This window comes from Epinephelus fuscoguttatus, linkage group LG20, assembly GCF_011397635.1.
Source record: "Epinephelus fuscoguttatus linkage group LG20, E.fuscoguttatus.final_Chr_v1".
Classification (NCBI taxonomy): Eukaryota; Metazoa; Chordata; class Actinopteri; order Perciformes; family Serranidae; genus Epinephelus; species Epinephelus fuscoguttatus.
Window position 1 is genome coordinate 27,990,438 of NC_064771.1, and position 25,170 is coordinate 28,015,607.

The 25,170-nt window shown below is 40.8% G+C and overlaps 1 protein-coding gene and 1 long non-coding RNA gene across 3 annotated transcripts in view; both read left to right on the plus strand.

The window, feature by feature from the left end:
• Positions 1-24,423, plus strand: part of LOC125881106 (CDP-diacylglycerol--glycerol-3-phosphate 3-phosphatidyltransferase, mitochondrial) — a 41,794-nt gene extending 17,371 nt beyond the window's left edge. Inside the window, exons 3-11 of one of the 2 annotated variants that reach the window (XM_049564104.1) lie at positions 92-169; positions 3,982-4,081; positions 4,180-4,369; positions 4,620-4,798; positions 7,673-7,875; positions 12,307-12,598; positions 15,023-15,171; positions 15,261-15,391; positions 23,842-24,423. In XM_049564104.1, coding sequence (XP_049420061.1) covers positions 92-169; positions 3,982-4,081; positions 4,180-4,369; positions 4,620-4,798; positions 7,673-7,875; positions 12,307-12,598; positions 15,023-15,171; positions 15,261-15,380 — 1,311 coding nt within the window. In that variant the 3' untranslated portion in view covers positions 15,381-15,391; positions 23,842-24,423. The remainder of the gene's footprint in view (positions 1-91; positions 170-3,981; positions 4,082-4,179; positions 4,370-4,619; positions 4,799-7,672; positions 7,876-12,306; positions 12,599-15,022; positions 15,172-15,260; positions 15,392-23,841) is intronic. The other variant, XM_049564105.1, reaches the window with a different exon arrangement.
• Positions 1-25,170, plus strand: part of LOC125881175 (uncharacterized) — a 261,696-nt gene that overhangs the window by 78,599 nt on the left and 157,927 nt on the right. The window lies entirely within an intron of this gene.

A 25,170-nucleotide genomic window follows, 5' to 3' on the forward strand; every position in this document is an offset into this window, starting at 1 on the left:
GTGGCCAGATTCCTGACACCCACACACACTCACATCAGCTCACACATCAATTGTTGTTGTAGTTTGTTTCTCTCTCTTTGTTTCCCTCCAGGCGCGAATCAAGACTGCGAAGAGGCGAGTGGTGATGGCCTCGTTGTATCTGGGAACAGGTCACCTGGAGCAGGAGCTGGTGAGAAAAGTGGCGTTGGTGTGTGATGCATGTTTAGAGCAGTTTGTGAGGCTGTGAGTTTTTTGGGGGCAGGTGAGAACAACTGCATCCAAACACAGGCTTGTGCCAAATAACTGGTCAGAGATGCCAGAAAATGTGAGTCAGAGTCGTCTTCCAGGAGAACCACAGTGTGGTTTGTTCAGAATGAAAATGTACTCCAGCCCAGCTACAAGGAATGACCCCAAAATGCAAGGGTTTATGGGTATAAGGAGACCAGTGTTGGCATGTGATATCCTGCTGTTCTCCATGCTTGGAAGGCCTAGCATAACAACATTAACCCAGAACAAACCACAGTCTGGACTGATGCTCACATTCAGCTGTTCCTCGTGTGTTTTTTTTCTATCTGGTTCGAGCAGCAGCAGCAGAGGGTGAATTACAGAGAAAGGCATGGACAAGTCAAACATGTTTAATTACACTTAAAAGCATTTGATGCAGCTGTGATTGCTGCCAAACTCTGTAACCTCACAGGATGATGGATTACCAGAAACGTTGAGCCAGTAAGGTGCACTGGGTCCATGTGACTTTTATTTTTCAAGCGCAGGTCTTTTGTAATTGGACACAACGACCTGAACTCAGCACAGGTTCAGCACAAAGATGCGAGTGTGGTCTGTCGTTTAGACTGAAGAATACAAATGGCAGGTGAGTCTGGATCCACAAACATAACCCTGGTCCCAGGCTTAGCACAGAAGTCACCAGACTGATACTGTCACACCTGTGCTGTGTGTTTACTTAAGCGCAGGTGCAGGCAACGAGAATAAATGGAAATCTAAAGAAGGGTGTGTTTATCTTTCATATGCTGAATGCAAAGGCAGTTTGAAGTGCTTTGTATAAACAAGGAGTAAGACTGCATATGTGAATTAGAATGACCGCCTCGCAGCTCTAAACCTTCGCCAACCAGTCAAGTCCCAGTTTACATCCATGCCTGTCCAGACCCATATATGTAGTTATGACTTTGAAGGAATTTAATGAAAGGTATTAAAGGTCCAGTGTGTAGGATGTAGGGAGATATATTTGCAGAAATGGAATATGATATGATAAGTGTGTTTTCGTTAGTGTGTAATTGCCTGAATTTTTTTCAGGTTAGGAAAGAGTTAATGCCTCAAGAGAGGGAGTTCAAGTATCTCGGGGACACACGTTTTTGTAGACACTTCTTTTTAGACGTGCGGAGATGCTGAAAAGTTCAAATATTTTCAACTTTTTGAGCGTCAGACGCCAGTAGCACCAATCAAATCATATCCTCCTTCCTGTTTTGTTGTGGCAGTTATGGCAGTTTGGTCAGTTACGGCAGTTTTACGGCACTTACGAGCGACAGAGAACACAATGCAATCCGAAGATGAGAAATTCATACTGACAATATTTGATTTTGAAGAATTATACAACACACACACAACTCAGTACTAGTTTCATGTAAGCTACTGTCTCTACTGTCTTTGAGGGAAACACTAGATTCAATGGGAGATGACAGGAGGTGTGCGTGTCACCCGGTTGCTCACGCACCCCCGCTCCACAGGCGCTCTTTGCTGTTTTTTGGGGGGTTTTTTTGTCTAGCGCACATTGAATAAGCGCTTACAGCGTTTCAAGCGTCTTTCAAGCATCCGCGTTTCTGCGTCTCATTTCTATGTGATCGTCCCCTTAGAGATAGGGTAAGGAGCTTGGACATCTGGAGGGAGCTCGGAGTAGAGCCGCTGCTCCTTTGCATCACTTGTTTGTAATTTGAAACTGCTTTATTCTCTTTTTTTAAATCAGTTTTAATCATCTGGCCCATTTGTTTTGGTGGAAGAGACTTCTGCGAACACTTTGCCTCCTGGTAGAGACCTCCTGAACAATGAACACTGAAAGAATGCTAACCATCTGCATCAAGCTGGAAGTCACTAAACCGCCCCAAATCACACTGCTCCTTAAATGTATTGAAATAGAAGTTGTTACTACACTGACGTGTGATTGCAGTGAATAATTTCCAGTGACAAACATGTTGTCTTCACGTTGAGAGTAGTTTTGGACAAAATTAAAGAACCTATCAGACGGGAACGTCAAAGAAATCATATCCTAAAAAGAAGTTGAGAATGCCAAGCGGGGATTTCGAGGACAGGTGTACAACATCAGCACAGTCCACCCCTAGTGTCACCCCATGTGTTAGTCCCCACTCATTACCAGCCGTTAGGGTGCTTTCAGACCTAGAGTTTGCTTTTGCTTGTAAAAGCACCCGTCCAGACATCACACTGGAATCTAAGAAACTATGAAGACTCACTTTGTAAACTAAACAATTAATCCAGAAAATAATTGACAGATGAGTTGATAATGACAGTAGTCACTAGCTGAAGCCCTTCTCATTTTTCATTTTCTTGCTTCAGTCTGCAGACCAGAGGTTTCAAAGTGACCTTACCGTCGTCGTGTTTACACGTTGTCCTGCTACACGTGTATTTGTGAATGTTCCAAGATGAAGCCGCAAAACACTGGAGTAGATTAATGATTATTGATTAACTGGCAGCTGACGGCATTTATCAAACACTGGCAGCCTTTTATTATCTGTTTACTGAGCGTGGGAAAAGCATGACTAACAAAGAGGAAACGGCTGCTCTTCAGAGGGCACCACTGGTAGCTTTATTTGTGGCCAGCTCTGCATTTTTTTCCCACCTGATTTAGTTTTTTTCTTCTGCTAAATTGTGCATCTGGTGCCCAAATGCATTCGTTATACATCCCTCCAGAGTGCCTGTTTACATGCCAGTAAAACATTTCTTCTTTCCAGTAGAGAGCTCTTTGGGGACGCGTGCACCCCCAACACTTCCAGCTCGGCTCCAGAGCGAGATGTGTTCATGAGTTGGAGCTCTGGGGGACACTTAAACATGTGTTTATTCTTCAGAGCACAGAATAAACATTTAGTTTTCATGCTATATGTACAGTGTGCCCAAACTCTTACCACCTGCAAATCCAGAGGAAAATGTTTCTTCTCTGTTGCTTTTAAATAAATCTTGAACAAAAACGTTTTAGCAACCAGCCAACAGCTCATTGGTTTTGCCGATATTGAGCTTCAGGAGATTGTAAGTGTACCATGTGATGAATATCTCTTTATATGGTAATTTATTTGGACCAGTAAGCTGCAAGAGGCAGGAAATGGACAAAAAGATGATGGCAATTAGAAGGAGTAGGTCCACTGAGAGGAGTAACAGTGCAGCAATCTCTCTGGGGCTGGTGAGCTAATACTATAGGTGGTAATCATTCCTCTCAGCCTCAGTGAATTTGCAGGAGAGTAAGTGAGCAATCCGATGGAGAAAAACCTCAGGGTTCCCGTAGTTCTGAATATATTTCCAACAATCTTTTCTACTCTGGCTACAGCTTGACGTCTTCATAGGGTCATCTGCTATCTGTTTACATTTTGTAGCCTACACTGCTACATTTAGCTACATGCTAACGCTCCAAGAAACACGTAAACTTGGTTGCTGATTTCAGATCATATACCTGCAGGAACATTTCGCATTGGTTTAGAAGCCTTTATTGGTGATTTTTCAAAGTTTAAAGTGCTGCTAAAACTGAGCGTTTCAGACAGGCTGAATACAGGTGTTCCAGCACGGACAGTGTGAGGAAAATAAGGTGTTTGTTGATCATTGAAGCATGTAAACATGTTCTAGTAAAACTTTACATACAAGTTTGAACCTGAAAATGACCATATGTCCTCTTTCAAACTGTCTACCATCAGTCCAACAGTGTTGCAGGAGTGCAATGCTCTTTTAATCTCGTTTTGATGTTTGTCCACTGCTCTCTCTGTTTTTGTTAAGGTGGACTGTATGGAGGAGGCTCTACAACGCTCACAGGACAGCAGTCATGCTCCCGACCTAAAAGTCTCCGTACTGCTGGACTACACTCGCGGCTCACGAGGTTGTTCCTTGGGATTTGTTCTGTTTGCAGGTTGGCACAGAGCACCACGCCCACAATCCTGATTCTATGTTGTGTGTTGTTTTTTTTTACCCACACAGGAGAAGTTAACTCGAGGACCATGCTGCTGCCGTTGTTGCAGCGCTTTGCCTCTCAGATGCGGGTGTCTCTGTACCACACTCCAGACCTGAGGGGGCTGCTGCGGCTGCTGGTCCCTCAGCGCTTCAACGAGACCATCGGAGTCCAGCACATCAAAGTTTACCTGTTTGATGACAGCATCATCATCAGTGGGTATGTTGATTCCTGGCAGTCCATGTTTGGGTCCACATGGGTTTCATTATTTTAATTTTAAACTTGTGTAATCTTGTCGTGAGAATTTTTTTGCAGGACGTATACAAAATGGAAGCGACTTGGGAAACTGTTCTTACACTTGTGTTAAGAAAAATGTTCACATGACCATGTCCTTCTTCTTGTCAAAATCCTCCTGTGTTCTTACTCTGTTCCCTCGCCTCTTAAAAACTGTCTGTCTGTCATTTTCCAGGGCCAACCTGAGCGACTCGTACTTTACCAATAGACAGGACCGCTATGTGCTGCTGGAGAACTGCAGGGAGGTCGCCGACTTCTTCTCAGACCTGGTGGAGGCCGTGGGAGACGTTTCGCTGCAGCTGCAGCCCGATGACTCGGTCAGCATGCTGGAGGGCATGGTGCACCCGTACAAAGGTGTGTGTGTGTGTACACAGATACATGTTTACCCTCCAACATGTTTTGACACTGTTTGACATTTCATGCTCAGTTACGGTGGCAGCGGCCGGTTTTCAGCCGAGGAGCCGATGGATTTCGCTAATGGAGCTTGAAAGCTTAGACAGGCGAATAGATGATGGTCAGAGTGTGTGTGTGTGTGTGTGTGTGTGTGTGTGTGTGTGTGTGTAGTGTGTGTGTGTACAGTGTGTGTGTGTGTGTGTGTGTGTGTACAGTGAGAAAGATGAAGAGAGCTCTTGCGGTTGGCTACCCATGCAGCCGGATGTCAAATTGTCAGGATTTTCTCTACACACACACACACACACACACACACACACACACACACACACACACACAGGCACTGTGTGTCCGTAACTGGAGCGCCGACTGCCAGGATGTTAGTTTGAGGGATGAATGACATCATGTCTGCAGGACTGGGCCGCCGTGGTAACGGGTGGTAACGAACACCAGGAATAGAGTTGTGATGTCACAGTGTTGCTGGAAGACGATATAGAGTTGGAACTGGCACACACACACACAAGCAAGCACTGGTGAAATTCTAATGAAAAACATTAACGACTGATAATATTCTGAGGTGTTTTGATGCACAGAAATAACGTCCAGGACGAAGAGTAAGAGGGGGAGGAGGAGGAGGTGAAGTTTGAGTCCGTCAGTGAGAGTTAACTGTATCATAGTACAACATACGTCCATATCTTACACCCGGCACACAGCACAGCGCATTGCTGGTTTCAGACCAACACAGTTGTCATTTTTACAGCTAGTGCCCACATTCTGTATGTAGCAAATGTACCTGCGCCCATCTGTGCACCCATGGGTGTGTAGGTCTTAAAATGAGGTGTGGTCAGACACATTGTTGGTGAGTTTGCATGTTCTCCCTGTGTCAGTGGGTTTTCTGCAGGTACTCCGGCTTCCTCCCACAGTCTAAAGACAGGGTTCCGATGGGTCCCGTCGAGCTCGGGTTGGGTAGCCACACTCTGGACTAGGGTCCGACAACAACACAGCTGTGCTCCATTGACTCTAATGCAGTTGTTTCAGACTTCCTTCATTTTCAGGCTGGTTTTGTGGATTTGGAGCTAAATGTTGTGCCTGGGGCACGTCGTGTATTAATGATACTCGTTACCTGGAGAGGTTGGAGAAAGATAAACGTTTCTTCGCTGTTCCAAAACCAAAATCAAACCCTGAAAAGTGTAGGGTTAGCTAGCTAGCTACTGAAGATATAGCCTACTGAATGTATACACATGCTGCTTTTGCTTTTTAATGATTTGTTACGATCCCATGAATCAGCTCGTGCCAGTGGGATCAAACATAATCACAGGAGCCAGGAGTTGCGATTGAAAAGCATGTTTTTTATTAATCAACAAAATGTGACCAACTCAAAAGACCAAATCATACAAGAAAAAAAAACCCTGACTAAATAAGCCCCTCCAAACTAACTAACTACTGGTGGGCCAGCTGAAAAGAACAAAAGAAAGGGAGCCACCACTGCCCAGCCCACATGGGGCCGGCGGAACAGGGTTCTCCCTTCAGTGAAACAAAGACCGACCCTGCTGTACAGGAACCAGTGAAGGGAGGCAGGGAAACTTTGCTCATATTCAACCAGCTCTGTGTCATCACATGAACTTCCCCCGGAGATCCCTGCCTGTCCAGGTGCTGGCAGCAGCACGGGGGTGAAGCCAAACACCATTCATCTACACACTGTGATGCCACACAGCTGGTTCAATATCAGCAAAGTTTCCCTTTATATTCATTGTGTTCTGTGGCGATCAGCAGTGATGTGGTGGTTCACTTTTACACTGTGATCTGTAGCCTATAGTTCGGCTTTAGCTTCTAACTATCTTTGTCTTTTTAACCTGTTGTTGCTGCTGAGTCAGTTTGACATCCTGGATATATCCTTCAAACACAGACTGTAGGCCCCTCTGTCTGCTTCTCTCTGGAATCACTCTTTCATTGTTCCCAAAAATATGATAATATTTCTTCAGGGAGTGCAGTTAGTTACAGTGTGGGCTCCATGCTTACTCTGACAGCTTGTTGGACCGTCACAAAGCAAAAGGTCAGTAACGATTAAGACTTACTGTAGTTACTGTGATTCAACCCTGTTAAATTCGATGAGACACGAGCAAATTGCTTCTCACGGACACGCCCATCAAGTCCAGTGAGATGTTTTGGAGCGATACCGTGCGAGTTGTTTGCTTCCAGTGTGTCTTCTCCTGGATGCATATCTGTGTTCCCAGGGTCCAGTGTTCCCCTGCTCAGTATCCTCTTAATATGACTCACCCACCTACAGCTTATAGCCTGTTGCTGTTAGACCAAGACAGTTTTATTGACTTCAGACATTGATATCCCCACAGGGGCTGAATGGACTTTTACCATCCAGACTACATTTGAAACATCTCCTTTTATTCTTCTGCAATTTAAACTTTGATGATAGCCTTACCAATATCTTACAGTGTTGTTTGTATCAAGAGACACATGCTCCAAACTCTCCAAACTCAACACAAGGCTAGACGAGGCCTTTGGGAACAGAGAGATAAAATTCTTCCCTGTTATGCAGATTAGAAGTTTATTTTGTCTTCCGTCCGAACACACATTTAAACTTATGAGTTGTCTTCATATACAGTTTTAGTGGAGATTTGCCAGCCAATGAGAAACAAGAGTTTTCCAAAATAAGAGCTCTTTATCTGATGTTGTAGTTTCACTCCCATCAGCATCCTCCTCTCTGCTGTAAATTCCCTGAAGCACACTCACAATCTCGATCACTGTGACCCAGAGATCAGTTTGACTCATCTCCCACTTAGCTTTGTGTAAACTCACAATTTATATCTCCATGGCAACCAGGCAACAGGCAGGACTTCTCGGCAGTGGCCAGGAAGAGGATCATGGAGGTGTTGAGCGCTGCCCATGTGAGACAGCGGCTGCTGAACGAGTCGGAGGACTCTGAGGACGAGGGGATGAGCGAGGGGGGGGAGGAGGACACCTGGGTGTTCCCTCTGGTCCAGATGAAACCTCTCGGGATCCAGGTGGACGAGCAGGTTACACAGGTGAGGCTCCACACCTGACTGTATAATAACAGTAAGCATTTCTGATTGGTCACATTTAAACCCAAAATATAGACAAAACTAACACAGTATTAGCTGCATAATGCAAATTTTAAAGTATATTTAATGCTCATATAAATAAAAAAAAAAAGATTCTCCCAGTTTCAATGCTCATTTCCAGACAAGTAAATATACGAATGGAGTAAATTAAATATCTATACTGTATACTGTACATTGAGAGATAAAAAGATAATAACAGTGATAATAGAATAAAGTGTAAAACACAAAATTAAAGAATTCAAAAATAAATAAATAATATTAATAGTAAAAATAGATTAAAACGTAAATAAAGATACTAATGAAATAATAATAAAATAAATCTAAATTAAAATATAATAAATAAATAAAATAAATAGAAACAGTGGAGGTAATAGTAATACAAAAAAATCTAAGTAAAATCTAATAATAAAAAATAAATTAATTTAAAAAATGAAATAAAACAGTTGTAGTAGTGATACAAAAAATCAGGTAAAAAATATTTAATAACAATAGATGAAATAAAATGGAGTTGGTAATATTAATACAAAAAATTGTAGTAAAAAATAATAAAAATTAATTAATTATAATAAAATAGAGAGTTGGTCATAGTAATACAAAAAAATCTAAGTAAAAACTAATAATAAAAAATAAATTAATCAATAAAAATGAAATAAAATAGTTGGTAATTATGATGTAAAAAAATCAAGTAGAAATATTTAATGAAGATGAAATAAAATGGAGTTGTAATATTAATACTAAAAATGAAGTAAAAAAAATAAATAAATAAATAAAATTAAGATAAAGCAGAGAGTTGGTAACAGCAATGCAAAACATCTAAGTAAAAAAAAATAATTTTGAAAAATGAATAAAAATAAAATACAATGGAGAGATGGTGACAGTTTTATAAAAAAAAATCTAGGGAAAAATTATTTAATTAAAATAAATAAACAAAAGTCAAATGAAAATACAATTAACAATGAAAAATAACAATAAAGGATAAATAACAAATTTAATAATACCAAAATTAATTTATAAACTTAAACCGTGACGTTGAATATATTTATGCCTCCGTGACGGCGATAGCTGTGGCCAGAGGCATTATATTTTTGGGTTGTCCGTCTGTCTGTCCCATTCTCATGAGCGCAATATCTCAATAAAACCTTGACGGAAGTTCTTCAATTTTGGCACAAACATCCACTTCGACTCAGCGATGAAACAATTACAATTTGGTGGTCAAAGGTCACTGTGATAACTCAAGAATTCATGACAGAAATGTCACAGAAATGTCTAACAAGATAAAATGATAAAGTGTTGACATTTTAGATCTAAAAGGTCAAAGGTCAACTTCACTGTGACATCATAATGCTTTGCAAAAACATTTTTCTGGCGTCATAACTCAGGAACAGGAGACATTGGTCAGATACTGAGCTGGTGACAGTAAACTTTAATCTGTGCTGCTGGGTTGAAGATGTGTGTGAGCATCTGTGTTTTACAATTTGTAGCTTCTTTGCAGCAGCATCCATATTTGAAGCATTGTCAGCTGTCATGGCAACACACGAGTCTGGTCAGAGACAGATTTTAACTGCATCCACGCATGCATGTGAACTGCCACGAGACAGTAACATCTTTTATCCCGTAGTGTCTTCGGTGCTTTGTTAAAGTTGACCTTTGCTCGTTTTCCTTAGTAACAAGTAATAACTGTAATTAGATGTTTTGAACATGTGACTAATAAAATAATACATGAGTAATAAATTACCACGTGACTAATAAACCATAAATAAATATTTGAACATTCATGCTGGGTTTATTAGTCACATATTCTGGGAACGAACACAATAAAAGGATCATCAGAGTGACACTACAACAGCTCATACTGTGGTGCCATAAAAAGTTGAATCAACACTGTCTGTCTCCAGTTAACAGTTTGAGGATCACAGAGGGAGGACTTGTTACAGCAAGTCGTCTTCATCACATTGTTAAAGCTCTTATTGTGTCGACACTTTGATGTAACTGGTGGTGATGTGGCTGCTCTGCATTGGTGCACATACACTGGAAGACTTGTTGCTTCTTGGACATATTTTCACCCAGATTTTGTGTCTCCGTGCATCCAAACGTTGATTTTTTTTTTTTGTCCAATAAGAAGCTGGCCACTGTAGTGATAATAAATAACAATACATCTTATTTAAAAGGCGCCTTTCAAAACACCCAAGGTCGCCTTACAGAGCATAAAATAACATGCAGAGCGAGAGACATGAATCAGGCAAACACACATTCTTGCTGTGATAAAATCAGTCAGAGGATGACTTGATTAGAACGTGGTGGTCAAATGTCACTGTGACCTCACAAAACACATTTTAGGCTGTAACTCAAGAAGCCATACAGTAATCATGACAGGATATTTTAATGAAGTGATGACATTTTACTTCCAGCTTCACTGTGACTCCATGACGGTTTGCAAAACCGGTTCATCCCGATATCCCTCCTCGACTCCTCTGTTCTCTATCCTCGATCCCTTGACCCTGAAATCGACTGAGACTCGCCATCTTGTAGTGCAGCGTTCACGGAAGTCTTTCACCAACTGACACGCACCCCTGATCAGACTGATCTGATGCATCGCACGACAGCAAAGTTTCATACCAAAGTAAAGACAGATAAGAGCTTAAACTGAAGTGTATCACTGCCAGGTTTCTTTTTTTTTTTTTTTTTGTTTTCTGATTCACCATCAAGTTACAAATCTGAACAAGAAAAGGAAACAAACAACTTTTTCACTTCGAATATTTTTCTCTTCACAATCTGTTATTTCCGTCATCAACTTTAATGATGGATGCAGTTAAATGCAGAGACTCTGTCAGCAAGAAACATCAGTGACCGTCATTTCCATTCAGTCACACTAATTTTCCCTGAAACATTTTGGCCTAATAAATTATTCCCAGTGTTCAAAGACATCGTGATCGTATTCCGGATTATTAAGTGATGAATTCACAATCAGAATATCAATAAATGCAAATGATGATTAAATCATATAAACAAATTGTGTGACTCTGAGCAGGACACAGTATATATTATAAAATAATAACATACTAGTCCATAACCATTGGTAGCTTTGTCACCTTCTACCTATGCCAATCCTCAATGCCTATGTGCAGTTTCACATAGATAGAAAAACGTGGGATAGACAGAATGACTGACTGACAGAATGACACACTGACAGTTTCCGTGATTATGTACAGCATACCATACCATGACTTAGTCATACCAAAAATTAGAAACAACAACAACATTGGTCCACAGGGTGAGCCACAGCGATCGGTCGCATTTTAGCCATTTTTAAGCATTTTTCTCTTGTTATAGCGCCACCCAGTTGCCAATTAGAGTTAAATTTCTCCAGTCACCTTGAGGCGTCCTGTTCTACATATCTACCAAGTTTAGTAAAAATCCATATGGCAGTTAGGCCTAGATAAGAAATGAGCTCTCTAGCGCCCCCATTTTGTTTGATGGGGTCAATAATGGAGGGGTCCCCTCAGATTATGTGTGGTCATATGCCTACAAAGTTGCGTGGTGATGGGTGAAACCCTTGAGATGTTATACACCTTTATGTGATGAGCCACACCCTCCGCAATATTCATTGCCTTATAGAAGCTCAGTTTTAGTAAGTTATCCAGCTTTTGCCAAGAGGGAACTTTAGATATTGGTCCCTAGATTATGTTCACCCAGTTTCATGCAGATTGCTCAAACTTCCTAGGAAGAGATCGATTTTAAGTGTTTTTCAAAAAATTCAAAATGGCAGAAAATCTATATAACCGGAAGTTATGGGTTCTTGAGGCAAATGTGTTCCTCATGAGGAGAGGCATCTCTGTGCAAAGTTTCATGTCTCTACGACATACAGGGCATGAGATATGCCCATTCAAAGTTTGCAATTTCAATCATTTGCTATAGCGCCCCCTTTGGCCAATTGATGTAATATTGCTTCATTCGCATCCTCCCATGACCCTCTACCACTGTGCCAAATTTCACATGGATTGACCAAGTCAGTGAGGAGAAAAACGTGGATCAGACACACAGACGGAGTTTTCGTCAGTATATAGTAAGATAAGATAATAATAATAAGAACTGGTCATCAAGTAATTATTTAAGACAAAATAATCAGACATGAGCAAACATGAGGAAGGAAGTCTAATAAACAGCATGTTGTCTCATTGTTACATTTATTAAGATAAATGTGACAGATCCTCCTGATAGGTTTCAGCTCCACTGAATAATGAGCTTTATGTAAACAGCAGCAGTTAAACACTAATAACCCGCTGTGTCATAACGTAGCAACCAGTTTTATATTTCACCACGTCAGGAAATAGAAGCACGTCTTTCTTCACTTTGTGTTTGTTATTGAACCTCCAGCGCCTGCTGACAGACGCCGGGCCGGACTCCACTGTGTTTCTAACATCGGGTTACTTCAACCTGACCCGGGCATACATGCGGCTGGTGCTCGGGGCCGGAGCCAGCTACCGCATCCTCACCGCCTCCCCCGAGGTCAACGGGTTCTTCGGAGCCAAGGGCGTCGCCGGAGCGATCCCCGCAGCTTACATCCACATCGCCAGACAGTTTTATAACCAGGTGTGCCAGCTGGGCCAGCAGGAGAGAATACACCTGCACGAGTACCACAGATCACAGTGGACCTTCCACGCCAAAGGTGGGCTGAAACAGAAGCACACATACCTGTCTGTATCCCACTACGGCTGCTACTAACAATCACATTCTGCTGTCAGTGCTTTTTATTCAGATGATTTCATCCGGATTTTAAACATTTACACATTATAATTGATACTATATGGCAACATCTTAGCCAGCCAGCACACCAGGAGTGGAAATAATAATGATAATAATAATAGTAATGATAATAATAATAAAAAAAATAAAATAAAATAAATAACAATAAATAATAAGAACACACGTTTATAATATTGTAAATAATTTTGATTTAAAAAAGCCAAAACCCAACAATCTCACATGCTAAAATGAATTAATTGACCGAAGTTAGGCATCAGTTACAGGCATCAATTTTTCTCATACTGCAGTCTGATGAGATGTCTTGTCTTGAGCTAACTTCCCAAAATGTCAGACTTCTTCTACAAAAATCACAGCTGAAAATATCCTGAAGATAGTTAGAGCAGTGACGGTGTCTGTACCCTCTTTTAAATATGGATATATAACCTATGAGTAATGAGAAAGCAACAGCGCGGGCAACACCAAAAACTGCCAGACTTGGCTCTGGGTTTGTCACAAGTGTACGAGAGTGTTTCTTCTGTCAATTACTTCTTCGATAAATCGTTTAGTGTATAAACTGACTTAAAATTTGCCCTGTCACAATCTCCCAGAGCCCAAGGTCACGTCCCCTTCATTCCTCAGGCAGGTGATCAGTAAAACAGACAGCATATATATTATGAAATACTCTTCACTGTGTACACAGTCACAGAGAGCATGTAGTATTTACAGAAGAGATGTGGTTGTTTGAGTAGCCAGTAACGGTTCACAAAATGTGTGACACATAACATGTAGGGTGGCACTTTATAATCAGTAACAATGGTATTAACATGGCAACAACAATCATTTAGCGTCTTGCAACATAAAGAGCTCCCGGACCGCATTGCCTCCCCAGTTTGCGACATTTTTGGCTGCCACTAACTGCTGCTCGCTGCTTTTTAAATATCCAGTGGTGTGTCCCACACATAACAAGTCCTCAAACGTCAAACCCCTCCCATCCTGCTAGTGGTCCCTTTTACACAGAAGTCGATTCTGCGCTGTTTGGCAGAATCTATACTTCTGCGTTGAATCGATGCTGTACATGCGCCGTAGCCTGACGTGCACCTCCCCAGAAATGTAACTACATATCGCAGCGATACAGACCTCCTGTGTACTGAAACCATTTCCCTCAGTGGAAACAAAGCTTTTATTTACTTTAATTTCACAGATAAGAAACAATAAATTGTGAAGACAATAAAGCCTCCACAAAAATAGCATTTTAAGTCTTGTGTGTGATTTATCCTGGCTTCATATGAGCAGAGGAAATCTCTGCTCGTCGCTAGGCTAATTTATACAATGTAAAATGCCACAGGCTTGTGCTAATAACGTTAGCATGTTGTATTTGTGGGGAAAATGTGTCCAGATAAAGACAAGTGTTTGTCTGTGAATGCTGTGAGTTATAGTGAAGCTGATTTGTGTACTTGTGTTTGACATTGTCTCTATTAAGCCATGTTTAATGTGTGTTTAATGTGTGTATTGAATCAACTAAACTTTACAGCACTTCACAGAAACCCCGCCGCCAACTACTGCAGAGTGACATAGACGCACCACTGCACAAGTATAAATGCTCACAACGGCGTAGGCCACGTGCGCAGGCTATGGCGTAGGGTCTGCCGCACAAGTATGAATTTACCGCCTAAGTTCTACCTTTGAGAAAATCTAGGGCAGGCTAAGGAACAGGCCGTCTGACAGCAAGGTAAAGCGAAAATATTCTCAATGTTATGCAGATTTTTTTAGGTGGCTAAAATACGTTTTGTTGCTGCCCCCATCCACAGCAGTACATTACTTAGCTTCTGTGGCAGTACTCCTGTCTGCTTCTTTAAACTAAGAGCGTGCCGACTGGTATCTGCTGTAGGTAATGCTCTGACTAAGGATAAGTACCTTATCTAAACCCACCTCAAAAAATCTGAACTATCCCTTTAACTTTCTGTTTTTTGACCAGTAGTTTCAGCACAAACTCCCACACCAGCGTGATTAGCCGGAGATTACGATCTAAACCAAGACTCAGCATCCAGACTAGTTTTGTTTGGCTCAGTGAGAATAATAAAACACTCTCCCTGCTCTGCTGTTCTTCTCGTGGTCGCAGTGGTATGTAGCGTGCGAGAAGAGGGCTTGTACAGTCATTCTGTCGTAGCCTCGGGACTAGGATGTACACTCACTCTCTCTCATGCTTTGGGGTTTTGGATCGACGCTGGGGATTTCTGCATGTGCTTCCTTTTTAGTTGTGGTCTGCGCCGACAGAAATCCCTGCTGGAGACGGCTCTCTGAAGCATTACCTCCTCGCTGGCTCACTCCACTTTTCCTCTCCTCTCAGGTCTGTGGTATTACCTCCAGGGGCAGGATCGGCCTTGCCTCACTCTAATTGGCTCCCCTAATTTCGGTTACCGCTCGGTTCACCGTGACCTGGAGGCCCAAATCGCTATAGTAACGGAGAACGAGGAGCTGCAGAGCCAGCTGCAGGAGGTGGGTTAACCACAAGCAGAAATGATGATGAATGACTATGTAAGTCTTTACTGAATACACACCTGTGTGTTAAACTGTGTGCATCTCAGGAGCAAGAGATGTTGTACCAGCGCTCCACAGAGGTGTCTGATTCTACGTTTGAGCAGCCGGACCGCCACGTCAAGCTGTGGGTGAAACTAGTCACACCCCTCATCAAGAACTTCTTCTGAGATGCCACCAGGTGGTTACACACACACACACACACACACACACACACACACACATTACATATGAAATTTACTAATGTTTATTTTATAAAGGATCATTTCTGTTAATTAAAACTTATTTTCTTTTTAGAGGTAAGAAAAAGTCAGTAACATTTATTTAATGTTAACAATTGATCAAATGAAATAAATATCACCCACCACTGGAGTTCCTCTCAGCTCAGAACACCTCAGTGGAATCTCTTCAGATTTGGCACAAACGTCCACTTTGAGTCAAGGATGAGCTCATTAAAATTTAATGGTCATAGGTCAAAGATCAAGGTCAATGTAACTTCACTGATTTGGCACAAATGTCCACTAAGGCTCAACAATGAACTGATGAAATTTTGGTGGTTGATGGTCAAAGGTCCAGGTCACTGTGACCTTGACAGTCTCAGTCTTGTGAACACAATATCTGAACACCTTGAGGGAATTTTTCCAATTTGTCACAAATGTTTACTTAGACTCACCAACGAACTGGTGGTCAGAGGGCATGGTCACCGTCACCTTGTATCCTTCTCATTCTCAGGAATGCGATATGTTCAGAATACCTTGAGGAAATTTCTTCAAATTTGGCACAAACGTCACTTTGGGTCAAGGATGAGCTCATTAGAATTGGTTTCATAGTGGTCATAGGTCAAAGATCAAGGTCAATGTAACCTCATGTGTCTCATTCTTGTGAACAAGATATCTCAAGAAAACCTTGAGGGGATTTCTATACATTTGGCGCAATTGAACCGATGAGATTTTGGTGGTCAAAGGTCAATATACTGTGACCCTGTCAGTCTCATTCTCGCGAACACAATATCCGAAAACCTTGACAGAATTTCTTAAAATTTGGCACAGATGTTCACTTGGACTCACAGTGAGCTGATTAGAATTTAATGGTCAAAGGTCAAGGTCATTGCAACCTTGTTAGTCTAATTCTTGTGAACACAATATCCACAATATTTTGGTGGTTAAAGGTTAAGGTCACTGTGACCCTGCATTCATCTCAGTCTTGTGATATCTGTTATGATGTCTCGCGATATCTCAAGAGCACATCATGGGAATTGCTTGAATGGAAGAATATGCTGATTTGAATTTGGTGATAGAAGGCCAAGGTCACTGTGACCTCACAAAACATGTTTTTGGCCTTAACTCACAAATACTTGCATAAATTATGACAACATTTCACACAAATGTCCAATATGATAAAATGATGAAGTGATGACAATATATGTCAAAAAATGTCAAAGGTCAGCATCACTGTGACATCATATTGTTCTGCATCAAACACCTTTGTGGCCATCAGATACTGAATTGATGACACTAATCCTGAAACAGCCGATTGTGTGGATCTCCTATGCTGCCAGGTTGAAGTGGATGTTAACTGTAGGAGAAACTCTTCTGACGTACGGAGACATACAACTGCAGGGTGGGGCAGTATTTCTAGTTTTTCTTCAAAAGAAGTGGTTAAAAAATCTGGCTAAACTTTTACAAGCTGGTTGACTCCCACTTTTTGTTGTAGCACATTTGCTGTGTCATCATTACTTTGTAGAGTTCAGTGTTATTGTAGAGGCTGACTTACTAGATTCCAACGTACAATGCAAATTAGTCTTCTCGTTATTTCTGATATGTTACTTTAGTAACATACTTACTTACTTTGGTTTTACAGTTATTGTAAACAAGAAAAATAAAACCCAAGTTGTAACAAACCTGAATTTTCATCTAAAGAATGTTTTACATTTATGCATTATTTCCATTTTTTTTAATTCAGATTTTGTCTATTTTTAGCTGAGTTGACAAAACACAGCTGTGAACATACTGTACAGAAACTCTATCACACACACACACACACACACACACACACACACACACACACACGCAGTAAAACAGGCTGTGGCTTCTTAGAAATGCCTGCAGTCATTGTGGCGAGTCCCAAATCGCAGGTCGCATCCTCATCTTCCCAGCAGCCCAAATCAGCAGAGTGAGAGCGGGGACAGCGTGTCGGCTGATTCACTCCTGTCAAGAAGTGAGTCAACGCCGTGTTATGGTGATGATCTGACAGTGTGGTCTGCGTTACCGTGAGTCCTGTCAGGACTTGGCGAGGTGAAGCCAGAGTGTTCATCGACCCTGAAACAGAGTCAGTGAACATTTCTGGAGAGAGAAAGTTACATTTTTTTAGGAAAGTAGATGTTTAAACTGCAGGGAGACAGTCAAAGAAAGGAAGATGTGTGCATTCAGTAAACTGAATGAGCCAAAAAGGAAACCTGTCAAGATCTCAGCAGAAGATTGAGGGTTTTTTTTTTTTTTTTTTTGTAGTTTCTGAGAACAGGAAATGTCACAGGCTGGATAATGACGGTAAATGGGTGGCGTCTTATCGCTACCTGGACAGAGTTGAGGAAGAAAAAAAAGTGAGTGATCTGCTGCCAGAGGGAAACAGTCGTAAATAGATCATCTTTCAGCACTGGAGTATTACTCACAAGTATGCACGCAGTGAATGTGAGAATAATACCTCTCAGACAAAGATGTGAGCAGCAGCACATCCAGGCCTATTGTTGGAAACCGTTGAGAAGACTCACGGAAATCCTCCTTTTACCGGCACGATGACACAAACACAGAGAACGGGAGAGGTTTGTCCTGTGAGAGTCCGCCGTGACCTCAGGCTACAAATCATGTTGAACTCTAAACATATTTAGATAACGACAGAAAAGACTCTTTGGTATCAAATGATACAAAGACTGTGAGAAACAAACAGCCGTGACATGTGATCAGAAATCTCATCAGAGTTAATCTGAACAATGTGTTCATGTAGAGGCACAGTGGGTTCCTTTAAGGCTCATTTGATGTCTAAATAACCCAACCAAAAAATAATAACAAAAATGATAAATTATCAGCACACTAACTCCCTGGGGTGGAACATTAATTTTAAAGGATTTATATGTATGAAATAATTATGATTTATAAAATATTTTGATCTGCTTTCATTCTTTGAACTTCTAAACTTGCCCCGTGACAGAAAACACCGTCCCAGACAAGAATTCACAAATTCCAACCATTAAAAAAGGTTTTAAAAGTCTTCAAATTCTAAAACTGACAGTGTGTACTGATGACATCAGTGTGAAAATGTACCGCTATAATCATCTTTGTTTTCAAATATATTTTTGTACTAAAAATTTTGGCACTTACAGATGTGTCCCACTGTCAGATTTCTACAAAAACATAATTTAATCAGGCATAAATGGGGTTCACTATATCCCGAGGACTCCTGTCTCACTTCCTGGTTTCAAATAAGCCGGGAATGCTGTTTATGTAGTGATAAACCTTCTATTGTTTTATATATATTAATTAAATAACGTTGGTGAACATTCTCAGTCCTGTGTCGTAGTACATGACAGCTCTGAGTTTCAGAGTCGTTAAGGACACAGACCTCAGCTCACATGTGACCTCAAAGACTCTGTAAAGGTTCACACCCTCACAGGGTTTAATGCCTGCGACTCTGCACCAGTCTGTTAGGACTAAAGAAGCCTCCTGGATGAGAGGTGAAACATCTTGAAGAAAATCAAGTCCAGTTGCCTATGATTCAACACTTATGATTCATTAAATAATATAACGTATGTGTTTCAACCATAACAGCTCCACTCTGTAGCCCCTCTAAAGAAAACTAAATAAGAATTATGGTTTAAAAGAGTTCGCCATTTTGTAGTGCTGTCTGAATGTATAGTGGGAATTATTATACACTGTATAGTGGACTCAAGGTATCCCACAATGCACGTGAAAAGTAGTGTACAACCGATGGTCACTAACCAAGCAAGACATCCCATCATGCATCGTGCCAAAGGTTCAGATGGACTTTATTGGACACGGAGACGGATAATGACATGTTGAAGTTTGTTTCAACAGTTTTCTTTGCCGTGTAGTAAACTGTCAATGTAATGCGAGGTTCTTGGTTTACGAAGAGATAAAAATAAATCGGGGACTGATCTTCTTTAGTGCTTCACAGTTAGGGGGGATTTATACTTGTGCGGCAGACCCTACACCGTGGCCTACGACGTTGTGAGCATTTATACAGGTGTGGTGGTGTGTTTGTGTCACTCTGCAGTTACACCTCCAAAACACTAGTTGGTGGCGGAGGTTTCTGTGAAGTGCTGTAAAGATTAGTTGATTCCAAACACACATTAAACACACATTAAACACAGCTCAATAGAGACAATTTCAACACAGCACATCAGGCTACAGCGTAGGGTCTACGTCGACACAGCATCGATTCGAGGCAGAAGTATAAATTCTGCCTTACTGTACAGAGTAGGGCTAATAAAGCTAGCTAACGTTAGCGAGCTGAGTTGCTACCAGCTCTGATTTGTGCTGTAGTGGCTGAATGCATAACGTTACACATTAAATTCACAAGTTATTACATGACTGATGGTAAAACAACCTTCAACACAACAAAGATTAAACAGAAAGTTGCTGACATTAGCGGGATAGTTTGCAATCGCGCTGTTCTCTGTCCTCTTGCCTTCTGACAGGGTAACGTTATTAACAGGCTTATGTTTAATGTGAGCAGAGCAGCATCACAACACACAGTCACAGAGTACTCTGTAATGCTATTTATTGATTTAGGGAAAATACACCCAGTATAAATTCATGTTTTTATCACAGATATGCATGTCAGAATTTGTTATGGATGCTTCACCAGCCAATTGTGTGACAGTAACCACGTAATTTATCAGCGCCGAGAAAATAACCTGAGTAGTGTCCGAAATTGTTTTTCATGTTACAGATGAGCTCACTAAATAGTCCTCTACATTAAACTCCCCACATAGTGAGCAGGGAGTAACGAATGAGTGAACGAATGAGTGAACGACTTCGGACGCTGCCCTTGAGTTTAGATGGCACCATTCCATTGCGTCTTTTGAGCCTCGGAAATTGTTGAAATCTGGCACTTGGGCAGTGACTTGCGGAGTCAAAAACCAACGAAAAAAGGCGTCCTTTAACGTCGGCATGATATGCAGCCGGTTGCTGTTATGGTTTATCGGGGCACAGTGGCGTCAGGGGGATACGCTGCAGGTCAAGGACAAAAGTTAAGGCGGTGAATATCTGAGTCGGTGGGTGGCAGGGGCGGTGCATGGGCCCAACAAACACTGACTTTCACCCGACAGAGCAGTGTTCACGTCCCGTAAGATTCTAAAGCTAAACCCTGTTTTTTTTCCTGAACCCAACCATGTGTTTTTGTTGTTGAAGGAAAAAAACGTCAATTTGCGTTGTTGTACTGATGTAGTGCTTTTATTTTGAAAGCTATTTTGAAACTGTATGTAAGCATTCAATTTCCTGTGAAAACCGAAGTGTATTTTGAAAGAAGACAATGCATGTAACAGGCAAAACTTCACACGGCGTCCCAGAATGTCAACAGCCAACACACCCAGGGTGCCTTGTATGTCGTATCTGGACGTGGAAAGTCCATGACCAAACGTTAATATGTGTTCTGTAACGTCACTGTTACACATCACCAAATCCTACATGCTGGACCTTTAATGGCAGCAGTGACAGTGGTCCCAAACAAATGAATTTTGAATTCCGTGACCCGTTTTCAAAGATTTATTCCTTCAGCAGGAGCCGGTGGGATTTGGGGCTGAGAGCCACAGACAGGATGGGGAAGTCAGAAAGTCCTGAGGAACTGACTAACATTGTTTGTTTTGGTCTTTTCAAGAGATTTATTGTCTATAAGAAAAATGCAGAATAATAACGGCCTCATCCTTTACGGATCTGTTTCAGAGCTTGTTATACATCCTGAAGGTGGGAGTGAGTTGTTTTCTTTTATTTACATGTTCCTAAACTCTGAGAGAGCACGTCTGAGAGGTGAAAAGGCTTGTGTTTCATTTCTGTTGTACAACCTTTAACATATCTTTAAATGTCCAGAGGGGTGAGCTTAGATACTAACTGTAAGTGAAGTAGTTTTTAAACAGCTTTTCTTTTTAGTTATTGGCCTGAAAAATGTATCACATCTGAACCTTAGTGGCATGTTTTTGACTATTTGTTCAGTTTTATTTATTCACTGGTTAAAATACTGAGAAACATTGTAACATTTAAAGATATAGTCCCTGTTCCTTGTCAAACTCTAAAATTCAGGTTAAAACAACTAGATTTAAATTGAACTGACTAAATATGATACAAGCTATCTAATACATCAGCTCTCTACAGTATTACATATCATCTTGTTCATGATGATACTGGTACAATTTTTAATATAATATGAAAAATTCACATCGTGATACTTGGGATATTTTGGCTTGTTGACATCATACTGTTACCCACGGCAACAACAAGCATGGCTGAAAGCAAAATAATTAACGCCCCCACAGTGGTTCCAGAAAGAGGAGCAGCTTCAGTAGTGTGGAATAAACTGTGGCGTCCTGAATGTTTTATGAACAGCCCCGGACTTCTCAGACTCTTTTAGTCACTTATTGCTCAGAGGGAACTCATTCAGTGGCTCCTCTGGCAGCAGCACAGTGTCTCTCCCTCTCCTCTCTTGATGAGTCGGTGTCGTCAAGTGATTTTGTCATAAACCTTTGGTAATGTAAACCTACATGACGCTCACAGCTCGATCAAAAACTCCATATATGTGAATGTGTGATAGTTGTGGTATCATAACAGCCTGTCACAGGTTACAGCACGATGATTAGAGGAGAAATGGCAGAGCATAAAGATCCAGGTGGAAATAAAACATTTAGGATTTTACTAAAAGAAGGAAATCACCTGTACCTATTAATATTGTATACAGAATCTGAATCTCACTCTGAGTTACTGCTGTTGTTCACAAACTAAAGAAATGAGAGATCATTTTAGTTTTTACTGAATATTTGAAGCAAACTGTATCACTCATTTTTTTGCAATTCGATTTTCTTAAATTAATAATATTTTTACTAATTTGTCATATCTTAAAGTATATGGTTATCATCAGTATTTGCCACGTCTTTTATTCAGGCCTGTCGTTTCTTTAATTCCTGTATTTTTGTTTCTAACATTCATGTAAACACACAGAATAACTGCTGGCTCTCTCTCAGCTTTGTTCACTCTCACTTGTTTCGTGTCGGCCTGTTGTTGTGATCCGTGTACTTTACCGCTTATCTCTTTTTTTTTTTTTTTCCCCTGGCAGAGGAAAAAACAAAACACGTCCCTCCAACAATAGCTTTGCCGGTTGAAAGAGTAGCAAAAAAACAAAAGTCCTTATCCGCAGCGCAGGCTGTCTATTGTTAGAAACTAGTGACAACAGGTTGGACTCTCTCCAAACATGTTGAACGCGCTCCTGAGGGTCAGCAGGGTTAAAATACAGCTGATCACACACACACACACACACACACACACACACACACACACACACACACACACACAGCCGCATGGTGAATCCTGGGTGTGATGGAGCTGCCTGCCCTCTAGTGGTGAAACTATAATATCCCACTGTGGTTTCATACATTGAACTATAGTTTGGGATTGGGTGGGGGGGGCAGGACAAGACAGGCATGTTGCTTCTTCCTGCTCCTTTACGGACATGAAATGTTAATTTATATTTCTTATTGTAAGTCTGGTCATGATCTCTAGTTTGTCTCTTTTGTAGGTTTTTTTTCCTGCAATATATTCTATTTTATTTTGTATTTTTTTTAAAAAAAAAATGTTTGAAAGCCATGAATCAAATCAAAAATCAGACCTCTTGTGACACAGCATCAGTTAAATATGACTGTAGGTTACGACCATGGCTCATGTTTGTCTGCTGAAAGTGACATTTTGAGCTTCAGTGAGAGAACACGTACTGTACCTTTAAACTTAAGATTTAAAAACATACAAAAATATATTAAGAATACGAAACAAAGACAGATAAATTCAGTAAGAGGGATAAAAAATATATAATACATTTAATAATAATAATAATGATAAAATATTTGATGAAATTAAACAGATAAAATATGACAATATAGATACAACAAAGTAAGTAAATAAAATAATGTAAATAACATATATAAATTATTCTTTATCAAAAGTCTGGCTGAACTGTTTGGTTTTAAGTTCACATTTAAAGATTTCCAGCTGTGGTAAATATCAGATCCAGAGATATAAGTGAGCACACACACCTTCTGAGAGCATGTTGTCAAATAATTGAATAAAATATCAATACTATTTTTTATTTTTCTATTTAAATTTTGCTTTCAGTAATTTCTGAGTATAACGTGTATAAATGCTGTATACAGCTGGGAAAAAAGGAAATGTATACACTGTGTTGTTGATGAAAACGAAATAAAAATTAAGTTTTAAAGAAAGGGATAAACACTGAGGGAACTGTAGGGTAAATCCTCGTCTCTGATTGGCTGCCAGCAATAAACATGACAGCGTTTTGTTCTTTCAGCCTTCACATCACGCCCTTCCTGAACATCTCTGTGTTTGTGTGTGTGCTCAGCAGGAGGCTTCGGTTTTCTACGGTCCCGAGGTTGAAGGTCTCGGTGGAGGTCCGCCCGCTCGTGCAGACGGGACACTCGTGTACCAGCAGCATGCTGGGATTCATCAGCTTCACCTCCACTATCAGCGTGTCCCAGGAAGTGACTCACACACACACACACACACACACACACACACAGGAGAGGATGTGTGTGGTGAATTCAGCGGGTAAATCTTCATTTTAAACACCAGATCCTGTGGTTTACCTGTTCAACTGTTACTCCGTTAGTTTATTTAACACCTGACGTCATCACACTGTGGATTTCTGTTTCTTTAGTTTTACTAACGACAGGCATTTCAAACAAAAAAAAAACTACTGCTACTACTGCACACACTTCTCTACAGGTACATCCTGCATGTATATGGTAGAAATAGAGACTGTGGTGGAGAACAGACGGGTGTGGTGAAGAATTAAAATCCCTTCAGGAGCCTTAATAACAGATTTCAAGAGAGAGTTTACAGCAGCGTTCAAAGCTAACTGTACAGTGTCTATGTGTTATTATCTTTGTAAATTAAAGGACGACGTGGAGAGTTTTTAAAATGACTTCAAATGTGTGAGCCTTTTTGTTTGGTGCAGTCTGTGATTTTTATCCTCGTCGTAGCAACACACAAAGAAAACATTTATCTGTTTACAGACTCTCACACAACTCGTGCAGTGTAATCAAAGTCCTGTTTATCCAGTCGTGTGCTCAGTGCTTCACAAACAGACCGACCTTTCTGACAGGGGACTGAAGTAAAAGTGAAACTTAGCTATGCTCTTGTCAAAGCCAGACTCCACTGACAAAAGCACTAATTTTACCTCACTGAACACTGGAGCTGCTGGTCTACCGCTGCCTTAATTTGGATTTATACTTGTGCGGTGGTGTGTCTGTGTCACTCTGCAGTTACACCTCCAAAACACTAGTCGGCGGCGGAGGTTTCTGTGAAGTGCTGTAAAGTTTAGCTGACTCAAAACACACATTAAAGACACATTAAACATGGCTTAATAGAGACAATGTCAAACACAAGTACACACATCAGCTTCACTATAACTCGCAGTATTCACAGACAAACACTTGTCTTTATCTGGACACATTTTCCCCACAAATACAACATGCTAATGTTTTTAGCATGTTTAGTTTTAGTTTTCTATTCTTAAAAAAAGCCCCTGCATTTTCATACCTTACGTATGCATTACTAACCAATCATTCAGAATAAGAAGCTAAGTAAAAAGATGTATTTAGGTCTTTGTGAGATGCTCCTGTGACCTTAAAAACATTGTTACACTGAAATATTTTAACATTTCAGCTTG